The 22812-nt window shown below is 57.9% G+C and overlaps 2 protein-coding genes across 7 annotated transcripts; both read right to left on the reverse strand.

The window, feature by feature from the left end:
• Positions 1-916: 916 nt before the first annotated feature.
• ARL8A (ADP ribosylation factor like GTPase 8A) lies at positions 917-10833 on the reverse strand. The gene is made up of 7 exons (NM_001012868.3): positions 10566-10833; positions 5687-5767; positions 5045-5118; positions 4234-4327; positions 3040-3107; positions 2402-2472; positions 917-2264 (listed from the first exon to the last, which is right to left on the reverse strand). The coding sequence occupies exons 1-7, from the start codon at positions 10686-10688 to the stop codon at positions 2215-2217; spliced, it is 561 nt and encodes a 186-aa protein (NP_001012886.1). The 5' UTR covers positions 10689-10833; the 3' UTR covers positions 917-2214.
• Positions 10834-13293: 2460 nt separating this feature from the next.
• On the reverse strand, positions 13294-22111 carry PTPN7 (protein tyrosine phosphatase, non-receptor type 7). Of its 6 annotated transcripts, none has more exons than XM_040652811.2 (11): positions 19393-19468; positions 18581-18844; positions 18049-18277; positions 17730-17913; positions 17375-17459; positions 16921-16997; positions 16103-16240; positions 15282-15392; positions 14737-14894; positions 14397-14510; positions 13294-13994 (listed from the first exon to the last, which is right to left on the reverse strand). In XM_040652811.2, the coding sequence occupies exons 3-11, from the start codon at positions 18177-18179 to the stop codon at positions 13901-13903; spliced, it is 1092 nt and encodes a 363-aa protein (XP_040508745.1). In that variant the 5' UTR covers positions 18180-18277; positions 18581-18844; positions 19393-19468; the 3' UTR covers positions 13294-13900. The 6 variants fall into 6 exon arrangements, with proteins under 6 accessions (XP_040508745.1, XP_040508746.1, XP_015154252.1 ...); XM_040652812.2 differs by having other exon boundaries at positions 18049-18458; XM_015298766.4 differs by lacking the exons at positions 18581-18844; positions 19393-19468 and adding an exon at positions 21555-22111.
• Between the last annotated feature and the right edge of the window lie 701 nt (positions 22112-22812).

The following is a 22812-nucleotide window of genomic DNA, read 5'->3' on the forward strand; positions in this document are numbered from 1 at the left end:
GGGAAACAAAAGCCCCAGTTTTCTTCCCAGTAGCACAGAACTGAGTTTTTCCTTTCCCTCCGCCAGCCCTCCCCGCATTGTGCTGACGATGCTGGGGTCGTGGGGGTTTGGGAGCACCTCACAGCACAGGGTGTGTACTGGGGCACAGATGCCCGGCTGCCCGGGGGACAAGCAGGGTTCTGGTTAGGGCACAGCTCCCCAGGGCTGGGCCCCCTCCATAGGCAGTGGCGGAGGTGGGAGGAAGGGCGAGGTGACCGCTCTCATGCGCTCGCTCAGTGCCGCTCCGTCCTGAGCCCCGGCCAAGGGCGAACAAAGGGCGGCTTGTTGCTGCGGGTGTGTGGGGAGCAGGGAGCCAGGCTGGGGGCAGGGAAGGTGGGGGCTGTACGGCCAGGGGCTGCGGGTGATGCATGGTGCATGTTGCACCCCAGTCTCATTCAGACCCCACGCCCAGGTGGGCAGGGTGCTGAAAGCACAAAGCATAATTCCAGGCACAATGGGACAGCCCCTAAAAGACACACGGTATGGGGTACCCTGCCACCACCAGCCACAGCCCTGGTATGGGCAGGAGGGCAGAGATGGGGCAGGAGCCCTCCAGCACAAATGCTCCAGCATTGCTATCCCCCTATAGTTCCAGGACACGGTGTGGGTGAGAGGAGGGTACAGGAGCAGTAACGGCCACAACTGGAGGGCTTGGAGCTCATCTCCAAGAGTAAACAATGCGTTCAGATTGCAGGAGCCATCAGATTGATTCCAGCAGGTCCTGAGTGCCATCATGGGGACTGTAACCCAGATAGAGCCATCAGGTGCTGCAGGGTGAGCACTGGGACAGGGACCTGGGCACTGCCCCCAGGAACAGGCACAGCCCCGAGTGGGGGGGACAGCAGCAGAGAGGAAGCAACGACTGCAACCACACCCACCAACGCAAAATTGTTAATTTATTATTATTAGGAGGCAAAAAAATTGTACAGTTACAAGAATCATTTCCCAACAGAGGTCAGATTTGCGCCAAAATATCTCTTAAAAAAAAATTGGGGCGGAGAGGGATGACAACACTTTACAATTCATTAAATTAAAAAAAAAAAAAAGAAATAAAAAGGAAACCTCTCTTTGTGCAATTCTGCAAAATGAGAACAGAAGAGAACCCTCCGGCCTCACCACCCCCAGGAGCCATGCAGGGGCTGAAAGCCCCCACCCCTGGCCATCCCCACAACCCCACTGGGGCTGGGGTCAGGCCAGTGCCTTCCCGCTATGTCAGACCTGGTCCCACCCCCCTGCTGCTGCCAGCATGCCCCCCTTGCCCAGAAATATCCCACCCCCCAACGGGCCCTAAGCAACCCCAAGGCTACACCAGCACAGACCCAATAACTCAGCACAAAGGGACAAAGACACCCTGACTCTTTCAGGTCTTCTCTCCTCTCCCCTCCCCATGTGCAGGCAAGGAGCAAGCTGTGCCACCCAGCACTGAGGCAGGGCAGCAAAGTCATGGCTGGCATGCAGAACTGGACAGGCCGTGGGGCACCAAGGGGTATGGGGGGTGAGGTGCCCAGGGCAGCAAGGAGAGGTCGGGGCAGCTGAGGGCAACATGGGCAGGCTGATGGTAGTGGGTTATGACCAATCCCCACCCCCACACTGCGGTGAAGAGCCTGGGGGTGGGGGGAAGATGGCATTGCCCCCACAAACCCTGCCTGTGGGGATTGAAGCCTGGGGAAGGACAGCAGAGCCGTGCTCCCCCCAGCCCCATGGTGCTGCACCTCCTCCTCACCCCAGGAAAGGGTGAGGACTGCTGGGGGACCTGCCTGCAGCCCTATCCAGCCCTGTCCTGGGGGCTGCTGTCTGCCAGGCGCCCCATCTTCCTCCCAGTGCTGACCTCGGGGAGCCCACAGCCTTCCTACTGCTCACAGGGCCCAGTTTAGTAACAGCGCTAGTGCTTAAATTAAAAAATTAAAATATATATACATATATATATACTGTATACACAGACAACAACAGAACAGTGCCAAAATGGGAAGAAGAGACAGAGAGAGGAAAGGAGGGCAGAGTCGGACATTTTCTTTACAATAAAAACAAGGGCTCCACCTCAATGCGAGCGGAGTCTGGGGTCCCCTAAAAATACCCATCTAGAGAGAGAGAGCTGGAGGGACAGAGCAGGAGAAGGAAGGGGGTATGGACTTGTACAATGGCATCTTCCCGTTCTGAGCTGCAGTCCAAGGGATCTCAGCTTCTCCTGGACTTCGAGTGCTGAATAAGCCACTGTAGGGTGATGTCTGCAAAGGAAAGGGGAGTTCAGAGCCTCTCCCTTCAGCTATCCCCCCCCGCCCTTCCTATACTGGGGGAGCAACCTGGGTGTGCTACAACAAGCCCTGCTCCCCACCCACCGGCACCCTGAGCCACTGGCACTCACCAATGTTGTCCTTTTCTTTGCAAGAGATGGAGTAGCAACAAATCTCTCGGTCCTGGATGGCAGAGAGGTTCCTGCAGGAGAGGAAGAGCTCTGGTTGAGTGCTGCAGACTCCACAGGGCAGCCTTTCAGAGTCCCTTTGGACTCAGGCTCTGAGAAAGGGAGTACCCCTCTAAGGGCAAAGTCCCCAGTATCCTGGGGACTCCAAGGAAGGTTGAGTGAAGACACTGGTGCGTTGCTCCTGCTGTCTGACAGCCAGGCTAGCACAGGGGCTGCATGACAGGCAGGAGGAACCTGGCCTCAAGGAGATCCTGGCCAAGAAATCTCACAGCTTTGCTCAGAGCATCCTAAAATTCAGTTACACAGCACAGCTGGGAGATGGGGCACGAAGGACTTGGGAACTGCACAGGGTGCACACGGGACAAGGGAGGTCTCTGAGCGGTCGTGCAGAGATGTCCAGAGCTGAGCTCCCTGGGATGGTGAGAGCCTGTGCCACTGCAGAGCACTGAGCACGGTGTGCCGGGCCCCCACGCCCCCCAGTGGCACACGGAGTCCAGCTGCTGTCCCAGCTCCTGCAGCCTGCCCACTGGTTGTGCTGCTGCAGGCAGCCCCTATCCCAGCCCTGGGCCACCCACACTTACATCTTCTCAATGAGCTCCTTCTCATCCAAGGCACCAGGGAGATCTCGCTTGTTCCCCAGGACTAGAACCTGTAGAAGGGGAGAGGGGAAATGTGAAGCTCCTGGGCACCAGAGTGGGCAGGGAACTGTGCCTGGTACCCAGAACCAAGACCTGTTTGGGATGTAAGAAGTCCAGGCTACTTCACCAGAGTGCCTGGACAGAGAAAATCCCTTCAGCAGGCAATGAGAAGGCAGAGCACCTCCCTTAACAGCGTTAATTGGCTTGTACCCAGCATCTCCTGCATACTTTCTTGTCCCACTGAGAAGCTGGCCCACAGTCTATCCCCTCTGAAGGGCACCAGTTTCCCTTGAGGCGTGGAGGACACTCCTCCAGGAGCCATTTACCTTTGAGCAAAAAATCCAAGTGAAGCTGGATGGGCTGTAATTGACATTATCAGGATACAAACACCCTGCAGAACCTTGCTCCCTGCAGGCAGCCAGCCCAAAAAAAGCAATGTCTGTTTGCAGTACCCACTGATCTCTTACTTCAAGGCTTTTCACATCCACAAAGGCATCCTAGGACTATGCAAAGAAAACAAACCCCAGGCAGGACTTCCTCATTGCTCCTGAGCGAGCCACACGACTGTCATCTGACAAGGACAGCACTGAGGCTGTAAATCAGGGCCTCTGCAGCAGCACAGCATCCCCCAGTTTACATTTGGAGTAGCCTTGTTCTTAAAAAAGAGCACTCTGAAGTGCTGCAAATGCAGTGTGTTATGTCAGAAGCTTAAATTAGTTGGCCGTGAATGCTTGTGATGTGGTGCAAGGTCCTAGATTAGCTCCTTTCCAAGGATGCCAATTCTGGAGGCTCTGTCAGCGTCCCACCCTGGCACATGCAACGTGCAACTGCGAGTCCCACTGCTGACAGCTCATCTCCTGCAAATGTCACAGTCAAGCAGCTGTGCTACTGGGTGATGAAACCTTAAGGTCTCTCCTCATAAAAAAAGTGCAAATTCACGCAGCTGGACAATCTCACACAGAAGGGTTTCTCTTGGTCTCTTCTAAGCCTCCCTCCTAGTGCTGGAAGTGCTGTTCTACAATAGAAGGTGTCACTTTCCCAGTTTCAATAGGAGTGCAGTGGGGATGTTGTGTGTGTGGCAGTGGGAATGGTGTGTGTGGCACTGGGTGAGGGTATCCCACCCAGGCAGCAGCTCACCGGGATGCCCTGGAGCTGCGGCTTGTCCAGCAGGTTATGAAGTTCATTCTTCGAGGCCTCGATCTTCTCCTGGTCAGCAGCATCCACCATGTACCTAAAAGGGAAGGACATCCTGAGTACAGGCATGTGGCAAGCAGGGAGAACTGGTCAGCTGGTGAAGACCACAAAAAATCTGACTTTCTAACTGGGTTTGAACAACTCCAACCCCAGCTCTCAGGTAAATATTTGTTCTTAGGAGTATGCAGTCTCTTGAACGTCTTGCCAGACTTGTCTCCATCTTGAACTCTCTGGGAGTAAGCTTCCTGCAATACTTGCAAATAGGGGACATGCAAGGACACTCACAGACTGCTGACAGTCAGCAGCAAGTGTTGCAGACTCCTCTGAGCACAAGGTTCACTCAGCAGCATAAACATGGACCTGGGATACACTGCTGGCCATTACCCTTCACATTATCTTCTTGGAAAGGGCCAAGACCCCACTGACCTTTGCTCAGCCCCTCTGATGACTGAGCAGCACAGAGAAAGCAAGGGAGGAAGGAAAGGCAAGATCCAAGGTGTACAGCTGGGCCAAGGGATGCTGAGTGGAAGGGAAGGCTATACAGGGCTGTTATTCAGACACTCAAGGTCCATTTGCTGCCCAGTACTCAAAGCCCATGGGGGTGCTGAGACTGCAATGCTCTGCACTGTGCCAGTCCCGGTGGTGGAGCTGCTCAGCCTTGCTCAGTACCCTCAGGTAGGGTGAGAGGGATGAAGGGATGGTCCCCCACGGTTGGCCAAGCTGTATTTTGTCACACTCACTGATGGATACTCACACAATGGCACTCACTCCACGGCAGTACCGTTCCCACATGCTGCGAAAGCGTGGCTGGCCACCAATGTCCCAGAGCTGTGACAGGAAGAAGAGGCATTAGCACAGCCCCCCCATCACTGACTGCCCCCCAGCATGCACCAAACGCAGCCCCACCCCTCCTCTGTGCCCACCAGCACCTGATCTCAAACCCAAGGATGAGGCTCCAGACTTGATAAAGAAAAAAGAAACGTTGGCAAGCAGCTGGAGAGCATTACTCCAGGGTCAGTGCCTCCTGCAACTTCGAGAGGCTCTGATAAGCCTCTCTGACAAGGCAGAGACCACATCTGAAAGCTGTGCCTTTTCACCCCAACCCTCCCACTCTGAGCAAGGTGACCATGTCTACAAATCCTGACCAGCAAGCTCCAGCTTTGCAGCCTGGCCTGGCTCTTCCTGCAAAGGTCCAGATCTCCTCCATCCCTACTCACAATCTCCTCTGGAGGGTACCGTGCAAACCTAAAGGGCAGATCTTCCTAATGGCAATCCTTAGGAACAAGCAGCTGCCACTGCTGGAATCCTTCAACCTCCAACAGGAGAGCCCACAGGTCAGCCCTCACCCCAACTGTCACCCCAAGAGCCCACACTGAAGATATCTTCTGCACCTTACCTTTATGGTAACGTTCCCTTTGGTGATCTTCCTCATATTGAAGCCCACTGTTGGGATCATGTCTTCATTGAACTGGCCTGACTGCAAGGACAAGCCAAACAGCATTAGGAGGCTCAGAAACCCACCAGCCTGCCCCAGGGAGCACAGCAGCACCACAGGGGCTGAGAGTCTGGCTAGAAGCAACCCCAAATTCTCCGCAGGGGCTGTATCTCCCATCCCCCGTCCCCATGAGCCGCCCCTCGGCTGCTGACGTGCCTTATCCACACACAGGCAGCAGAGCTCAGCCACACGCTGGGCTGAAGCATGAAATCGCTGCAGATTTGCAGCATCCCACTGCCACCACGAATCTGGGTTAGTGCTGTCGGAGCGGTGAGCAGAAACCATCCCTCTGCCGCGGGGAGATCCGCCTCGCCATGCTGGGGGGTGGGACGGTGCTGGGCTTTCACAGCCCACCTCAGCCCTGGGCTCTGACACCTTGGTGAGCTAATCACGCTCCTCTCCAATCAGCTCTGGCCCCCAGGCCCTCCAAGGTGACTTCAGGACAACAAGGAAGGCCCATTCATAAAACCCATTTAAAGCCAGGATGAAATCCTGCAGCCCGAGACTTGAAACCACACAAAGAGAAGGCAACTGATGCCATTTTCTGATAAGCAGAATTCAGCCAGTCCTCAGGATTTTCCTAACCTCTTCCAACAGTTCTGCAATACGCGACACTTCCGTTTTTCATTTCCCTTTTGCATTCTGACAGCAAACAGCAGCCGTGAAGTCTCTGAGCCAAAGTGCACACAGAAAGCACCCTGGGGACCGGTAGTAGGGAAGGAGGAGGGTGGAGAGGAGGGCTGCAGAACTGCTCCAGCACTCAAACCCGCTCCCCCATCCCACAAGCCCAGGCTGGGCATGTGACATCGCCAAGGTGCCTTCAGAATCCCATACAGCCACACTGCTTTGGGGTCCCATGTGAAGACAAACGATGCTTCTGTCCAGCCCCACCAACTCCCTGCTGGGTTCCTGGGATCCTGGCTCCATGGGGATGAGCAGAGCCTCCAGCTCAGCCCCTCTGCAGCACACAACCATGCCGTCACCTGCCAGGCCAGGCGTTGTCCCTCACTTGAGGATGCTCTCCCACAGACAGACAGAAGGCTGTCACCCCTTCTCAGCACAGCACTGCTGCAGACATGACCTGCTCTGGGTAAACCACGCCAGCTGCTCACAGCCCACCATCCTGAGCTGCCTCCTTCGCTTATGAGTTCAGTATCCCAGGCTTTCTGCACGGTAGGAACCCCAGCCAGGCTGCAGGGACATCCAGCACTGCAGTCCTCAGCTCCAGGGCCTGGGGGACACCTCTGTGGGCTGTCCCAAGGCTGCCACCAGCTGCTCTAAGAGCCCATGCAATGTCAGCATAGCCCATGCTTCCCTGACCCCAGAGGCACCAGCTGCGATGGTGCTCCACTGGACAGACTTATCCTATTCCCTGCAACGCAGCTAAAGCCTTTTTTTTTTTAATAAATACTGGAGATAAAGAACATGGTAACACTGAAGCTCAGTTTCTTTCAGGAAAATGAGGTTTCTTAGAAAAAAAGAGAAAATCTTTGGTCTGTTTTTGCTTATTCAGCATCAGGCCACAGCCCAAACATGCCAGACCCCATTCCCCAATTACTGCCTTCTCCCACATCCCCTGGGATTTATCATTTATCCCCTGGGATGCCACCGTGAGCACAGTGCTGGTCCACTCGACCTGCAGAAGTGAGAGGGATGGGACTCTGCCGATGGCTGCTGCAGAGCTGGACAGCACAGTGGAGCAGGAGCAGGGCCAGGCCTGTACCAACCTCCACCTTGAAATTCTGGGGTGTGTAGTGTGGTCTGGGAGGTAAAACTGAATCTAAATGAAATCCTTCCTTCCTCTGAGGCTGTAAAGATGAGAAGGGAGTAAATATTTAAGCAGTGCCCATAGAAACCAATTCTTCCACCTGCTGGAAGCTGCTGCTACTGAGAAGTAGAGTCAGTCAGTGGAGAAAATCTGCATAATGGCAATAATTACAAGGCAGGCGTAATGAAGCCCAGAGCCAGACCAATGTTGACACATTCACGGGTTTCAGAGGAAATGAGGACTGTGCTTAGTTTTTGCATTGAGAGAAAAATAATAAAAAAAAATAACAAGAAAAATGGGGAACTCAGCAGAGGGTGGATGGGCTCCAAGTGTGCCCAGAACTGAATTCCAGCACTTTGTTGTGCATCCCTCTTAAGGAGCAAGCATCCACAAACCAGACCGACAGCATCAGACCCTAAATTTGGCGCTTGCACCTCACCCAGCCCTGCCATGTCCACAGGCCCTAGGGCAGCTGCTCCTCTCTCAATCTCTGCAAAGCACTCAAGGAAACCAGGCCAACCCCCCCACCCCAAGCAGCACATGCCACGGGAGGAAAGGGTGGGAGTTAAAGAGCTGACAGGCACTGAGACATCCAGACACAACCTCTCAGTCAAGGCAGACCATATAGCAAAGACCAGGAGATGCTACAAGAGCCAGGCAGAGAAACAAAGCCTCACTGAGCTCCTCAAAGCTGGATCCATCTCTGAGGCTCTGAGAGGGTTTGGACCACAGACTTCCAAGCTGAGCTGCTCGAGTCCCACACTGCCTTTTAATTTCACACCCATTTGCACCCACTAATGTTTACATTCTCACCAAGGCTTCCTTTTAAGTTTGTGCTTCTTTCCTTCAAAAAAATAATAATAAGAAGAATTACAACGCAGCTCTTTGCTGCATCCAGAGCTCAGGTTGTGCCGTGGGGGAACTCGAGGAGATCTGGGAAAGAAACATCAGCCAGGTGACACAGGAGGAGTCTCCTTTGCCTTTGGCTGACTGTGGCCACCTGCAGCAAAGCCGTCCCTTGGCACAGCAGCAGCAGGGCTGCAGCTCTGCAGGCAGCCAGCCCATCTTCCAGGCACCTGACTTCCATTTTTGCAGCTAGGTGAAGAACAGCAGCTAAAAATGCTGGAAGATGCAAAGCCTCCATAGGCAGCTCCAGCACCAGCACAGATCTTCAGACCGCAGAATGTCATCTGGACCTGCAGATACCTTGGAAAATCTCTGCAGCACTGCTGAACTCAGACACTGTGTAAGAGTTCAGTTGTTTTTTCTTTCGCCCAGAAGACTGAATCACAGCAACCTTTCCTTCTAACACTTCTGTTCCAACACCTTAACGACAGATGAGATGGTTCAAACGCTCCTCACGCAGATCCTGCTGGGTTGGGATTTTTTGGCATCTTATTTTTTTTCCAGTTGTCTCTGGCAAGTCCACGTTTACAGGATGTTACCTCAAAGATCACTGTTTGTCTTCAGTGTGCGTCTGCCAAAAACAACCTGAACTGTCCAAATAAATTCACAGACAGGAGGCTCACTCGCAGAGCCTGAGCACCTTGCCCAGTAACCAGAGCCAAGGTGACTGCAGGGTGCTGCACACCCCACCACCAACTGCTTAACACCAGCAGAACATGCAGGCAGCTTTAGCCCAAGCATTGGAACCGCCCTCAGGAGCTGCTGGAATAACCAGACATCCCAGTTCCCTACACCAGCCATAGTGGCTAAGTGGGATGAGTCTTCGGGTGTTGCACTGGAGTCTTGCATGCTGCAAAACTGCCCCATGTGAGCCACTGACATGCAGAACTGGGAACCCCAGAAGCCATCCAGGCATGGCTGGGGGAGGGGGGGGGACAGGACACATGGGGACAGGGCTTTTGGAAAAGCAAGAGGGTGAGGGGCATCCCCGGCTATTTCCAGCCACACACAGCCAGAACAGCTCAGCTGGTTTGGAGTAAAGCTCCATTTCAAGAGAAATTATTTTCTGCTGGATTTTTTCTTAACGCAGCCTCTGTTGCTACTAACAGAGAGGCAGCAGCAGGACCAGCCCACACATGGCACTGCCGTGTCCCACCCCGACGTGAGACTGCAGAGCGGACCACTGAATGGAAGGGACAACGTGGACCCTGGAAGGACTGCTTCTTACAGTCAGCGCATGCAGCAGCTGCCAGCAACGTGGCTGAGCCTGGGAACACCCAGAGCTGCATCTGGGGGCTCAGAGCAGGGAGGTGCAGCGCTGTGCCATCAGTTCTGTGCGAAGGATTGCTTCCATTCCTGCCATGCCCACTATCAACGGAAACCCACCCACAGAGCACAGCTGCAGTGCACTGAAGCTTCCAAATTAGCTGCAAAACCACCTTTGACAGCACAGCAGCTTCTGAGCGAGCAGAAATAACTCGCTTTGCTTCAGAGCCGAGGAGCGAAGACAATGCATGCAACGGGGCCATAGCCGGGAACTGGGACAGCCAGCCAGACCTCAACGAGACCATGAGATCCCCGAGAGCCCAACCCCATCCCTTTGGGATGCACCCGTGGGCGGCTCCCATTGCGCTGCATCGCGTTTGAGACAGCGGGAAGAACCACACGTGGCCCAAATGTGGGGGGCAAAAAGGGCTTCGAGGAGAGCCCTGCGGGCACAGCCAGCTGGGGTTGGGCTGCAGGGCTGCAGGGCCGCGGGCGGGGCGGGGCGGCTGCAGCCCCAGTCTGGGTGCCAGGGCCGGGTTTGGGCGCGGAGCTCCTCGCGGCCCCACGACAAAGCGAAGCAAAGCAAAGCAGAGCAAAGCAAAGCAAAGCAGAGCAAAGCAAAGCCGCTCTGCGGTCACGGGCGGGAGGCGCGCGACAAACGGGCCTCGCAGGGCCGAACCGCGGCGGCAGCGGGCAGAGCGGCGGCGAACGGGGCCGGGCCGGGCCGTGACGGAGCGGCGGTCCCGTGACAGCCCGAGGGCCGCGCCGCCGCCGGGGCTCCCGCGGAGAGCGCTCCGGGGCTGTGAGGGCCGCGGGGACGGGGTGCGGGCCGGTGCTCACCGCGATGACGTTGACGAACGTGGTCTTGCCCGAGTACTGCAGCCCCACCAGGGTCAGCTCCATCTCCTCCTTCCAGAAGAGCGCCCGGAACCAGTCCAGCAGCTTGTTGAAAAGGGCCAGCATGCTGCCGCGCCGAGCCCCGCCGGGCCGTACCGTGCGCAGCCGGGCGGAGGCGAGCCGAGCCCCAGCAGAGCCGGGCCGAAGCGGGTGGAACCGGGCCGGGCCGCGCCGCGCCGCCGCCCCGGTATTGTCCGCCGCCTCCTGCCGCACCGCGCCGCGCCGCGCCGGGTGGGGCCCGCGCCGCTCGTCGCCGCTCACAGCGCCCCCTGCCGGCCGGGAGGACGCGAGGCGCGGCCTGGGCCCGGCCACGGTGACGCGGCTCCACGGCACCGCGCCCAGCGGCTGCCCCGCGTGCTCGAGCGCCCCCTGCCGGGAGGGGCACAACGGGGAACGCGCAGCCCGGACAGGGCGCGGAGCAGGAGGGGCCGCCCCGCCGCCCGACCGCAGTTGCGGCGATCCGCGTGGGTCCTTCCGACCCAGAACGCGCTCCGGTTGTGCAATCGCGGCTCACAACAGCTCTGCTCGTGCAGAAAGGTGCGACCCACGGCACGACTCCCACGGCATCCTCGTGGCAGCTCATCTCACGGCCCGCTTGGAGGGGCGATCTGAAGGGCTGTAAGGGGACGGAGTCCATAGCGGGGTCTGTGCGATGGGACGGGGAGAGGCGGCTTCACACTTAAAGGGCAGGGATTGGGGTTGGTCACAGAGAGGCGGTGCTGCCCCATCCCTGCAGCCCCCCGAGGGCGGCGCGGGGCTGTGAGCGCTGCTGGGGCTGTGGGTGTCCCCGTGCACGGCAGGGAGTGGGACCACATGGCCTTGAAGGGCCCCTTCCAACTCACACCGCTCTGCGACTCCACGGTGCTGCGAACACCGGCTGAGCTGGGAGGGCCGCGCTGTGCTCGCGGCGCTGCGGGCGGCGGGCAGAGCCTCCATCCCAGCTGCGGAGGACCCCCACGGGACGAAGCTGCAGCTCTGTGTGCCGCGGGGCTGCCCGAGGAATGGCAGCGCAGAGAATAAAGCTGAGCTGTCATTGGAGCTGCTGTGGGTATCTGGGAGCCTGTGACGGCGCAGGGTGGGAAGTGGTTTCCATCATGCGCTGCGAGCCGCTGGGAGGCCGCTTTGTTTTTCAGACAGAAACCATTTTGTTTTCAGAGGTGCTGCAGGCTGCTGAAGATCCCCACGCTTTCGGAGGGGGGCCCTGAAGAAGCAGCAATCTCATTGCTGTGCGTTGTTACTCCCCTGCAGCTCCTCCTCATACCGCTGAGACATTCCGTGTCTCCCAGTTTGTGTGTGCAATTCTGCCTGAAGGTTTAGTAGCAGATCTCAGCGCACAGAATGTCCCTGCACCAGTTTGGGGCTTCCCACCCGGACCGCCCGCAGGCCCACGCTGTTACACGGATTGCCTCCTGACAGCCCGTGCCGTACTGCAGTCCCTGCCGGAGGAGCTCCGTCAATGCAGCGTTCAGACAGCACAGAGGGGAGCTGCGGAGTCCATCCCCACTACAGGGCAGGCATGGGCAAGTGAGCAAAAAAGACCCTTTTGTTACACTGACCGGCCATTACGTGGGGTAATGGGTGGTAATGGGTGGCTTATTCTCCATGTTCCTCATCCCACTCTTTAATTCTGTAACCAAAGAGCAGCAGGACAGATACCACTCCCACACCCCTCAGTGTCCCCAGTGCTCCCAGCCACCAGGTCAACCCGTCCCTCTGGTGCTGAGCAGGTGATGCTGGTGCACCTCATCCTCTGTGGCTGCCACCACTGCTGGACCTGTCGGGGAGACTGCAGGGCCTCTGTGAGCTCCCTGAGCTCCCTTGGGGTGTCAGCCTGCCTCAGCATTTCTCCTTCCTGGGCCATGGCCGTGGACTGCTCGGAGTCCACACAGATGCTGATGGGAAACTTGTCTGCCCAGGCTCAGGGAACTGATATCAGCCCAGGACACGGGGGAACATGGCATCCTTTCTGTGTGAGATTTTGGGGTGGTTCCTTTCCTTTGCACACTGGGCACACCACAGTTTCCCAGGACATACCCTGACATAGCCAGACCAGATGGAGCACCTGACTTTGCCCCTGACATTGCAGGAGCCATGGGATGGTGTTTTGCAATAACACAACAATAGCTCAGCATGGCCCCGAGGAGTGCTTGGGGAATAAATACAGGGAGGAGCGAGAGATACCCAGATAGTGCCGTGGTAATGGCTGATAAGTGCCTTGAACAGATTGAGTGGGTAGAAATTGAGATTGAAAGACAGGAGAACCGATTGTGATCAGCATCAGAGAGCTCAGCTGGCAAAACTCCCAGCCCCGAGAGGAAACCTGAGAGGGGTGACAACATCCCCTCCAGCCACGGGTCCCTGCCTGTCTTGGGAGAGCCTTTGTGCAGCTCCTGCCCTGGCAGCCCTCCTCTTGATATGCATCTGGAAGCATGAGACGAGCTGCACGTCCTGCTGGATGGGAGTGCAAGGAAAGGCCTCGGCATGGTCTGCTCTGCTGTGTTACCTCATGGCCACTCCATTCACTCCCTGGAAATGTAGGAACTGCAAGGAGAGGATGCAGAGATATTGTGGGGGGACACACAGTGAGGTTCCCCCTCTTCCTGGGCTGTTGACATGACAGGAGAACTGCAGAATTAGGGATGCAGCTTTCCTATTTACACAGTGAGAAAGAAACAGCAAAATGGGTGTATTATTTTGCTCTGATTCCAACAAAAAACAAACAAACAAAAAAAAACAACCCAGGAGCACAAACCCCCACCCTCGTGTAACAAGGCTGGGTTACAATTCAGAGCACAGTGCTTGCAGAAGTGCAGACACACTTAGGAGTATCCCCTACTTTAAGGCAGGTGGGAGGCGATGGCTGAAGGCAGGGAGGAAAGCAGGCCATGGAACGAAGGCAACCAGCAGTGCAGCTTTGGACTAAATCCTTCAGGTGTGTCTTTAGCAAGAAGAGCATCGAGGAGTGTGTCTGCCAGCCTTTGCCTACACATGATGTGCAGCTGGAGGAGGAGCTGTTTATTTCTAGCCAGCAGATCGCTCAGCATCAGTCTCTGTGTGCAGCTTGCTCTTCTGCATGGCGCATCCTGCCACATGCCTTGTGCAAACCCCAAACCCTCGTCGCCCTGGGGGTCATTGGGGCCACAATCCCGATGGCTTTGCTCAGCCTCTGGGAGGCTGAGGCTCATGGCTGGGTGCAGCAGGAGCAGATTCAGCAGAGTTGTCCCCAGGTTCCGCACTGGGGGTGTTCAGAGCGAGGCAGCGAGCGGTGGAGCCTGGTGCTAATGGCCCCCTGCCTCTGGCAGCTGGGAAGCGTACAGGGCTAGTGTGTGATGGAGAAACTGGTACTGCTCACTGGTCTGGATCATCCCGCCTCTGTAAGGGAAATGCTGTCACTCACCAAAAACCCCAGCCCTGCTCCCATGGCACAGACATTCCTGTGCCACCCACCCTGCCTGCATGCATCCAGTGCTCCTCGAAATGTGTCTGGGCATGTTCTGGAGGTCAGTGGCTGAGCTGGAAGGAGCGCACCAGCTGATGGGTTTGGGGCTGCTCTCCTTCACGTCTTTGGGTTCCCAGAGCTAAAATAGCCCTGACAGCAAAACCAACCCAGCACTGGGCAACCCTTTGCTGTCCCCACATATCCATCTTTCAGAAACCCTTCCGTTTTCTAGCACAAATCAGCTCCATGCCTCCTTGGGATGCTCATCCCTGCACCCTCCCGCGTCCCTCCTGCATCCAGCAGCATCCTTCAGGGCCGCCTGCCCGAGCACCAACCTGTCTATGCGGAGGCGGCACACGATTCCCAGGATGTCCACATCTCCTTTGTCCTTCAGCTGCTGGCACCCAATCCTGGTAGCGATGAAGCAGCCCGTCCGACCAATGCCTGCACTGCAGATGGACACGGCTGTGCTGAGCACCCACCTGGACCTCAGGCTGTCTGAGCTGGGTGTGCTCCTTGGCTGCTTTGCTACCCCAATTCATCCCTATAGGGATGCAGAGGTCCCAGACCCAGCTTTCTCAGGCTGGCCCCATTCTGCTGCCACAAGTGGTCCTTGCCATGCTGCCCTGGAACCACTCTGGAAGCACAAAACCAGTCTGTGCCCTGAGCACTTACCTGCAGTGCACAATGATGGGCCCTGGGCTGGCTGCAGCCTGCAGAGTCTCCTCCACTTTGGACACCAGGTGCAGCAGGGGCTTGGCTGACTCAGGTGTCTGCTGGTCTGGCCAGGAAGGGAAGAGGATGTGTTTGACGTGGCGGCATTCACCTTCCAGCTTTTCCAGCACAGATGAGAGAGAAATAAAGATCAGGTGGGGTCAGATTGAGATGTTCCCATCCTGTGTGCCCAGCCTGTGCCCATCTCATCTGCTCTCCTCCTGACTCACTGAGCCTCTGCCAGAGACCCAGGGAACCAGGGACACTTTTGGGTGTCCAAATGATCTGCTGGGGAGAGTTCCAGTCATGCCCACAAGCCCTCCTCGATCTCCATGCTGACACCCCTCTGTCACCACCCAAGGCTCATCCTGCACAAGTCTCGCTCCCTGCAAACCTCATTGGGCAGACAGAGCTCTGCAGATCCCTCCTCTTACAGAGCCTGGGCATTTCAGGACCCCGCCAGGTGCTGAGCCCCCTGCTGACCCCAGGATGGGGCTTGGACCCACCTGGATGGACAGACTGCGGACCACGTACTCCGCATACTCGCTAATCCCCTGCACACGGATGGTGAAGGGGCCGTAGGTGCCCTCCTTCTCAGGCCAATAGTGGACACATTTCTGCAGGAAGAAAGCAGTGTTTATGCTCTGGGCACCCACTGGGGTCTAAGCTGCCCTTTGGTCATAGCTTTTGGGAGGTATGGGGGAGTGAGGAAGGTGGATGTGGACTGATAGAAAGGGAAGGTAAGGAAGGACAGATCCCTCTCCCAACACCTGCTTCCCCTGCACACTTTGCCCACACACTGCCATGTGGTTTTCAGCCCCCGGGGAGCTACACCTCTGCCCATCCATGTCCTGCTAGATCCAGGTGAAGGGCGCAGGTAAGCACCCTGAGGGATGCTGCAGCAGCCAGGGAGCAAAGGGACAAAAAATAGGGCCAGGTGAGAGTGTGTGAGATCCCCCTGCTCCTGGAGCATGGAGCCAGCAATCCCAGCAAGGTGCAGTGCAGCCACCACACAGGGCACAGCTGCTAGTGCCCATCCCCACCTGGATCAGCATCTGGGAGCTCCCAGGGGCTGCCCTGTTTCTTTTTATCCTATTATTTATATGGCAAAGCACATCCAGAGCAAGAGAAGTTGTCAGAGAAGGGGAGGCTTTTCTGGATGGAGTCAAAGTTGAAGCCCAGGGACTCTCCTCCAAGAAGGTACCCTCTGAGGGCAAAGCAGAGAGAGCTCAGCCCCACATTTGATCTCACGCCATCCCACCGGTGTTGTTATTCTCCCTCCCCACCCCCTCCAGGTCAGGGTGCTATGGAGCAGGGACAGCGGTACCTCCTTGCGCTCCTGGAGCTTGGTTATCATGACGATGATGGGTGCTTCCTCCTGCCACACCATCTCCCAGAAATCAGTCACGGTGTTCAGCATGGGCCCCTGGGTGGCAATGTACTCCCGGGGACGTCCTGCATAGCCCTGCCGAGCATATGGCCATCAGGAACAGGGGGCACCTGGCCTGCACCTCAGCCCCCAGCGCTGCTTGTCCTCTGTACTGGAGAGCCTGACCTACACTGCCTATTTCCTCCCACATGTGCCCTTGAAATCCTTTCACAGACCCTACCAGGGACTGCCTCTGTCCTCTCCATCCTCCTAGCCCAGCAAACCAGGAGCAAGCCCATGGAGCAAGCCCCATGCACCCACGCTCCATCCAAGCATCCTCCGGTTATTGCTGTGATGACACCAATGGTCACTTTGGGTCTGGGGACATCTGTCTGGGGACCCCATGGGGTGCTGGACATAAGCCACAGTCACCCCTTTTTCCTTCTGGGGAATCGAAACAAACTGCCTGAGGAGAGAGGCAGTTCCTGGATGTGTCGGTACCAGGCTGGGATGCCCCGTTGGCACAGCTTTCTTCCTGCACGTGACAACAGACCAGTGCATGGAGATGGAGAAGTGTCTGGGAGGGAGCACGTCCAAGTGCTCTGCTCACCCAAAAATCACAGTGCTAAATGTAAACCAGCTTGAGCCATATCCCACAGCCTATGTCACACCCCATGCCCCTGATTTGGGCAGAATCCAAGAGCTCCCACACCCCCAGCCCTGCAGCACCATGAGATGTGGGACACCAGGAGCTCCCAGGCAGGCAGTGCGCTCACCGTGATGTAGTTGGCATTGATGTAGCCGTCCTCCTCCTGACTCCCTGCCCTTCTGAGGCACACCCGGCTCTCAGGATCTGCAAGAGGCAGTGAGAGGTACCCTGGCACTGTCCTTCAGAGCTGTTCTCTCCCACCCAGCTCCATGCCATGTTCAACCTGCCCGGCACCAACCCTCCACAGCCTTCCCACAGTGCATGAAGAAGACCCAAACAATTCCTCAGCCTTTACACCTCCCCCTTTGGATGTTTAAGGCTGTGCGCAGCAGGGAGCGGCCCAGGCTGGGCTGTGATGTACTGTGTGCCCCAAGAAGCTCCCCACAAACCGCCCCATTGCTGGGCTCACACCCTTGCAAGGCGGCTGCCAGCAGCACAACCAGCACAGCAGGGGCACCCACAACACACACATCTCCCTGCATGTGGGGGAACGTGAGACGAAGGGACGCAGCGGCACGTACTGGGGAGGATGGTTTTGTATCTGTCCTTGGAGGCGTGTCCAGGGATCTCCAGCTCCTCCGGACTGATGAAGTTGGGTGGGATTTTCTGCAGCAGGGGAGAACAACTTTGAGGAACCCCTCTTGGTGCTGCTTGCATCCCCTCACCGGGCACATCTGGCCCTGCAGGCAGTGAGATGCTGACCCAGCATCACCAGAGCTGGCATGAGCTCCATCCGCACCCCAATGGGGTGGGACACCTCACGGATGGGAGCGGAGCGTGGCAGAGGAAGGCCTTCCACGGACACAAGGGAGAGCAAGGAGCGGGCAACCAGGAGATGCGCAGTGCCCCCCCCCACCTGCACACCCACCCTCATACCGAGAACTCCTCCTGGAGCTGTGCCAGGCTCTGGGCACGCTGCTGCAGCTCCTCCGTCCTCAGCACATGGCTGGATGTCCTTAGGAACTGCAGCGTGATGTCCCGCGGTGTGCATACGGGCTGGATGGGCTCCACACTGCCCAGCGAGCTCATGTCCAGCACCAGCGACACGTTGGAGCCCCTCCTGCAAAGGAGGCAAAGGGTCTCCAGTGACCCCCGACAACTCACGGGCCAGAGGAAGGGGTTTGGGGGACTGTGCTTTAGGGCTGGACAGTGCAAAGTCCGGGTTGTGGGCATTGCCCAGCCTGGCCATGCTCACCTCTCCTGGAGCCGCACGTGCTTCTTCGCAGAGGGACTGGGCTTGTCTGCCTTGTCCATGGCTTTGGTGGCCACCCGGGCTGTCAGGCTGCTGTTATGAGCTCTGTGGCACACTGAGCAGGCTTGGACCATGCTGCGGCAGCCACGAAGCACTCGCCCTGGAGCACGAGGAGTGGAAGTGGGGTGGCCTCAGCTGCTGAGGGATTGAGTTGCCATCAGAGGAGAAGCGGCTGGAAAACACAGGGCAGATGAGAGAGACACAAGGAGGCTCCTGAACCCCTTTCTGGACCAGAATGAGAAAATCCCTAAGCAGGGGAAGTGTTTTGGGTCCTCACTGCACTGGCATCAGGGCTCCAGCAGCCACAGGAGGCATGGAGAGAGCGCCTGTAGCACCCCACCAGGAGGAAGGATCTGTGGGTTATATGGGGTGAGATGGGAGCTTGTGAGCTTAACGTGGAGGGCAGCAGCCCCCTAGGGATGAGGAGCAGAGGAGGACATTGTGAGGGTCATGGCCAGTACTTGTTTGGACATACTCGGTTGGGGGGAATGGCCCTGGGACAGCTTCCTCCATCCCACAATTATCAGCAACTGTCAAGAGGAAACTGCTCTATCTGAATGGTTGAGCAAGAGATGATGGGTGGTCTGGCTGGAGGAGGCTGCCAGGGCTCCACCACCAGCAGCCCCAAGCAGTCCCCAGCAGGGAGATGTGGGTGATGCTGGTTCTTCTTTGGGCAGAGGTCCCCATGGCGCAGGCAGCAGCTCAGGGTGGCAAAGTTCCTTCTCCTCCCCAGCTTCCTCTGCGAGGAGAGATGGACCCAATGGGATGGGAATGCTGCAGGGTCAGAGCTCTCAGTAGGCACAGAGAAGGGTACCGAATGCCCCGGAGGCTCAGGGACATCCCTGCAGAGAACTGGGCGCAGACAAAGCCGGGGCTGCAACAGGGAGGATCACAGCATGGCCACAGCTGTGCGGGGTGGGAACACACCGGGGCATGAGATGAAGCACTCAGGGTCAATCCTGGCTGATCCCACATCTGTTCTCAGTGCCTTGGGCACCCCTCATAGCTGGAAGTGACAGGCTGGGACCCCAGCATCACCCGGGAAACAGCTGGGAGAGGCCACAGCCGAGCCGAAGGCACGCAGGAGGACCCTGGGATGGAGCTTCTGCTCCCGGCATCTGCCCCAAGAGCATCCCGCGTCCCCACATCCCACCTCCCTGCCAGCATCCCTGCGGGGGGCACCTGCACTGCCTGCAGCGAGCACATGTGCCGGGGCCTGGTGCTGCTGCGGGGTTCCCCTCTCCAAAGGGACCCTCACGGCCGTGCCTGCAGCCCAGGGGTGCCTACCTGCTGCTGCCCCGAGGCATGGGCTCCGTCCCGGCTCAGGGCCGCGGGTGCTGTGCACGTCGGTCTGAACCCGGGGGTTTGAAAGTGTTCAGGAAGCTGCTTATCAAAGGAGCTGCTGCCTCTGCCGCTTCCTCTCCCTCCTTCTCCCCCACCCTGCCTGCCGCCCACACACATACCGGCCACATCGCCGCAGCTCGGCTCTGCCGGGCAGCCCGCAGCCCCAGCCCCGCTCCCCACCAAAGCCCCCTCGTGCGGACCCGGCCCTGCTGCCCCCCGATCCCGGGGCTCCTCCGTGGGCGTCACTGCTCGGGGCCCTCTGTGCCCATCTGCAGCCCAACGTGGAGAGATGGGAGGGAGCTGCACTGCACGGTGGGTTTGAGTGTGTCCTCATGGCACACCGTGACCCCCCCCGCAGGGAGCCCCAACTGTTGCCACCTCACTGCATCCCCCCATCCCACACCGCTCCCACCTGCAGGGACTGAAATGCTCCTTTGCTCCCATATCAACGTTCTCAGCAGCCACATGGGTGCCATCACACCCTGTCTGCGGGTCAGAGAACGTCGGGGGGGCGTTTCACTGCGCCTGCAGCTCAGGTACTGCAGGGTCTGCCCTTGGGGCACTGCACATCCTTCCTGCGATGCCCGTTGATGCTCACTGCCTCCCACCATGTCCCTGTTGCTCTTCCTGTTTGTTGCTGCCCCGGCTCTGTGCACAGACACCGCACGCCCCACTTCCTTCCTCTCCTGCCCCCACCCTGCAGCATCCCCTGCTGCACCCCCTGCTCTGGGATGCAGTGGCCCCGGTGCCGTCTGCCTCTGCCACCCCAGTCACGCTGCCTCGGGCCACTCCACAGCCAGGGGGTTGGAGCTGCCCAGTTCCACTGTGCAGCATACAAGGGCCACCACCATCTGTGTCTCACGAGCAGGTGATAGGATCCCAAAAGCCTCTGCAGGCATGGGGGCAGACTGAGGAACTGACCCATCCTTATGCAGAGTGAAAGAACTCGGCTGGAGGGGCCTAAAGGCAGCCAATGTGGACAAGGAACAGCACTGCCCTTCCCTCCTGCCCTTCATCCTCCCACGTCAGAGCATGGGGCAGCCACCAGTCCTACGGGAAGGAGCTGCTGGGGCTGGGGAACCTGCAGGAGGGCTGGGTGGGGATGAAGGATAAAGGATGGAGGATGGAGGATGGGGTGGGCCCCATGGGGTCACAGCTGAGCCTTGTCACATCCTCCCTCCCTGCCTCAACAGGAACCCTGCTGCATGCCCATCTCCTGCCTCACTCCTACCCCCGCACCTGGAGCATGCCATCCTCACTGCATCCCCAGTGCACAGCAGTGAGCAGTGTGGGTAACACTTCACACTTCTGATATTCTCCTTCACTCTCCTGCTCTGATGCAAACCCACAGAACTCACCAAGGTTCTTGAGATCCTACTGTCACACAGCAAAGGCAGTTTAAGGCCAGGGGGCCAAAGGGGTGGTTGGTTCCAGGAGCTGGGGATGAAGCCTAGAGCTGTGATGAGGAATGGTGATGGGGACTACTGATAGAAGAACAGACCCAAAGGAAAGGGATGAGGCTGTTACTGCATCACCACCTCTGGTGAGGTGCTCAGTGTGCCAGGAGTGGGTTAGGGTCAGGATTAGGGTCAGGGTTGGGGTTAGAGTGTCCTCTCTGGATAGCTGTGCCAATGCATTAGGGTCATGAGTTGGGATTTAGGGACTTTAGAGATCTGCAGCAGTGCCATAGGGGTCTTCAGGGGGCTGTGGTAGTGGTTCTATTTTCAGCATCCCCAACAAAAAGTGCCCTACAGATCTGCTGCTTCGGGGACGTCTGGGTTCATCCCTGGGATGTTCATTTGCATTTTACAACTCCACTTCCACGGGGTCACTTTGCACCCTGAGCACCCGCTGCCCACACACAGCAGCTCCCAGCTCCAGGTGGGAGTTCTTCTCCCCCAGACAGTCCCTTTTCCCATCTCTGCCCCCCAAACCTGAGCACAAACCCTGCCCCACACCCCCCAGCCCCTCTCTGAGCAGCACCGTGGCCCCAAAGTCACCACCATGGGTCACTGTGCAGTCACTGCTCCAGCATCCAAAGTTGTGATGATGCCCCACAGCCGCGCTCCCCCGGGGTCACCCACCGCAGCACGCTCTGCTCTCACCAGGCCTCCATCATCTTTGGGTCTGGTGCTCACGCAGGGCTCCTGCTGACACAGTTTGGAGCTCAGGATGTCCTGCAGGCTTTTGGAAATGTTCCCATCTCCTTTCTGCCGAAACATCCCTCATGAGTACGAAGGTGAAGCGGCTGCCTCAGCATCCAGCAGCCTCTGTCGGCAGGGCTGCTCAGCTCCCAGCAGGTGCACGGAGGGCTGTGCCATCGCCCCGAGCATCCCGCAGAGCCAGCACAGGAGGTGCGAGCAGCCCGGGCACAGCACAGCGTTGGGGGCTCAGCGCCACACACCCAGGGACGGCACCCGGCAGCTCAGCCAAGCACTCTGCAGATTGCTTTTCCCGGAGCAGCTTCCTCTGCGTGAGCGCATTCCCAAGGACACCCCCAGGCTCTCAGCGCCGTGCAGACGGCCCCGCTGCATGCACAGAGCTCCCGGTGCTGCTCCGCTCCCAGCCCGGACCCCCACACATCCCCTGCGTGGGGCTGTTGCTGGGGATGGAGGACTGGGAGCAGTGTGTGACCTTCCCAGTGCTCGCAGGGACGCAGCCTGCCGGTGCGTGCTTTGCTCCTGCCGCTGCCCGGCTCTGCCTGGAAGTGCTGTTTAATTTTTTTAAGGTATCTGCAGCTGAACTTGCCAACCCAGCACTACTGCTCCTCTCCTCAAGGAGAAGCAAGAGGACGGCTTTTCGCATGCATTTCTTCTTCGCTGTTTGTTTTTTCTTCTGAGCAGAACTGCTTTTCGCTCCCTACATCTCTTGCAAACAAACCGAGCTGCCCCCCGATCTGCAAAGGGAGAGCAGAGGTACAGCAGTGACCATCAGCCCCGTGTGCGTGGGGCTGGCAGCGACGCAGCTGGAGCTGCCAGGGGTTAACAGGGCTGCGTGGGCACAGGGCAGCCCCTGGAGGGGTATCTCCTGCTGTGGAGCTGCTTTATTCCCAGCAGTGGTGTTTGGATGTGGGCACCTGCAGCCCTCAGGGCTGTCCGCGGGGCACAGAGCGCGGTGACCTCTCAGTGGGTGCAGAGGCCGTTATCAATAACAGGAAACGAAGTTGTCAGAAGGGGCAGAAGGGAGAGAGAGACCCGGAGAGAAAGGAAGCGGTTAGAAGCAGCCACTTCCATTTTTGCTGCGCCCACGCACTGCTGGGCTGGGGGAGCAGCGCTGGCTTTCCACAGGTCTATCTGGCCTGGGATCGGCAGCGTGCTGCTCACAAAGAGCACACAGAGCCCCTCCGACCCCACGAGAGCAGCA

This window comes from Gallus gallus, chromosome 26 (assembly GCF_016699485.2).
Source record: "Gallus gallus isolate bGalGal1 chromosome 26, bGalGal1.mat.broiler.GRCg7b, whole genome shotgun sequence".
NCBI lineage: Eukaryota > Metazoa > Chordata > Aves > Galliformes > Phasianidae > Gallus > Gallus gallus.

Bases quoted from the DNA above. Each gene is read 5' to 3' on its own strand.
- ARL8A (NM_001012868.3), bottom strand. From the start codon at position 10,688: ATGCTGGCCCTTTTCAACAAGCTGCTGGACTGGTTCCGGGCGCTCTTC. The intron at 3,108-4,233 runs GTGAGCTGCTGC...CCCCTTCTACAG, and splicing joins CGCAGCTCCAGGGCATCCCG to GTTCTAGTCCTGGGGAACAA. The intron at 2,265-2,401 runs GTGAGTGCCAGT...TTTCCTTTGCAG, and splicing joins CAAAGAAAAGGACAACATTG to ACATCACCCTACAGTGGCTT.
- PTPN7 (XM_015298766.4), bottom strand. From the start codon at position 18,179: ATGGTCCAAGCCTGCTCAGTGTGCCACAGAGCTCATAACAGCAGCCTG. The intron at 16,998-17,374 runs GTACGTGCCGCT...TGCCTCTTGCAG, and splicing joins ATACAAAACCATCCTCCCCA to ATCCTGAGAGCCGGGTGTGC. The intron at 13,995-14,396 runs GTTGGTGCTCGG...TTTCCCTTACAG, and splicing joins TGCCGCCTCCGCATAGACAG to AGGCGGGATGATCCAGACCA.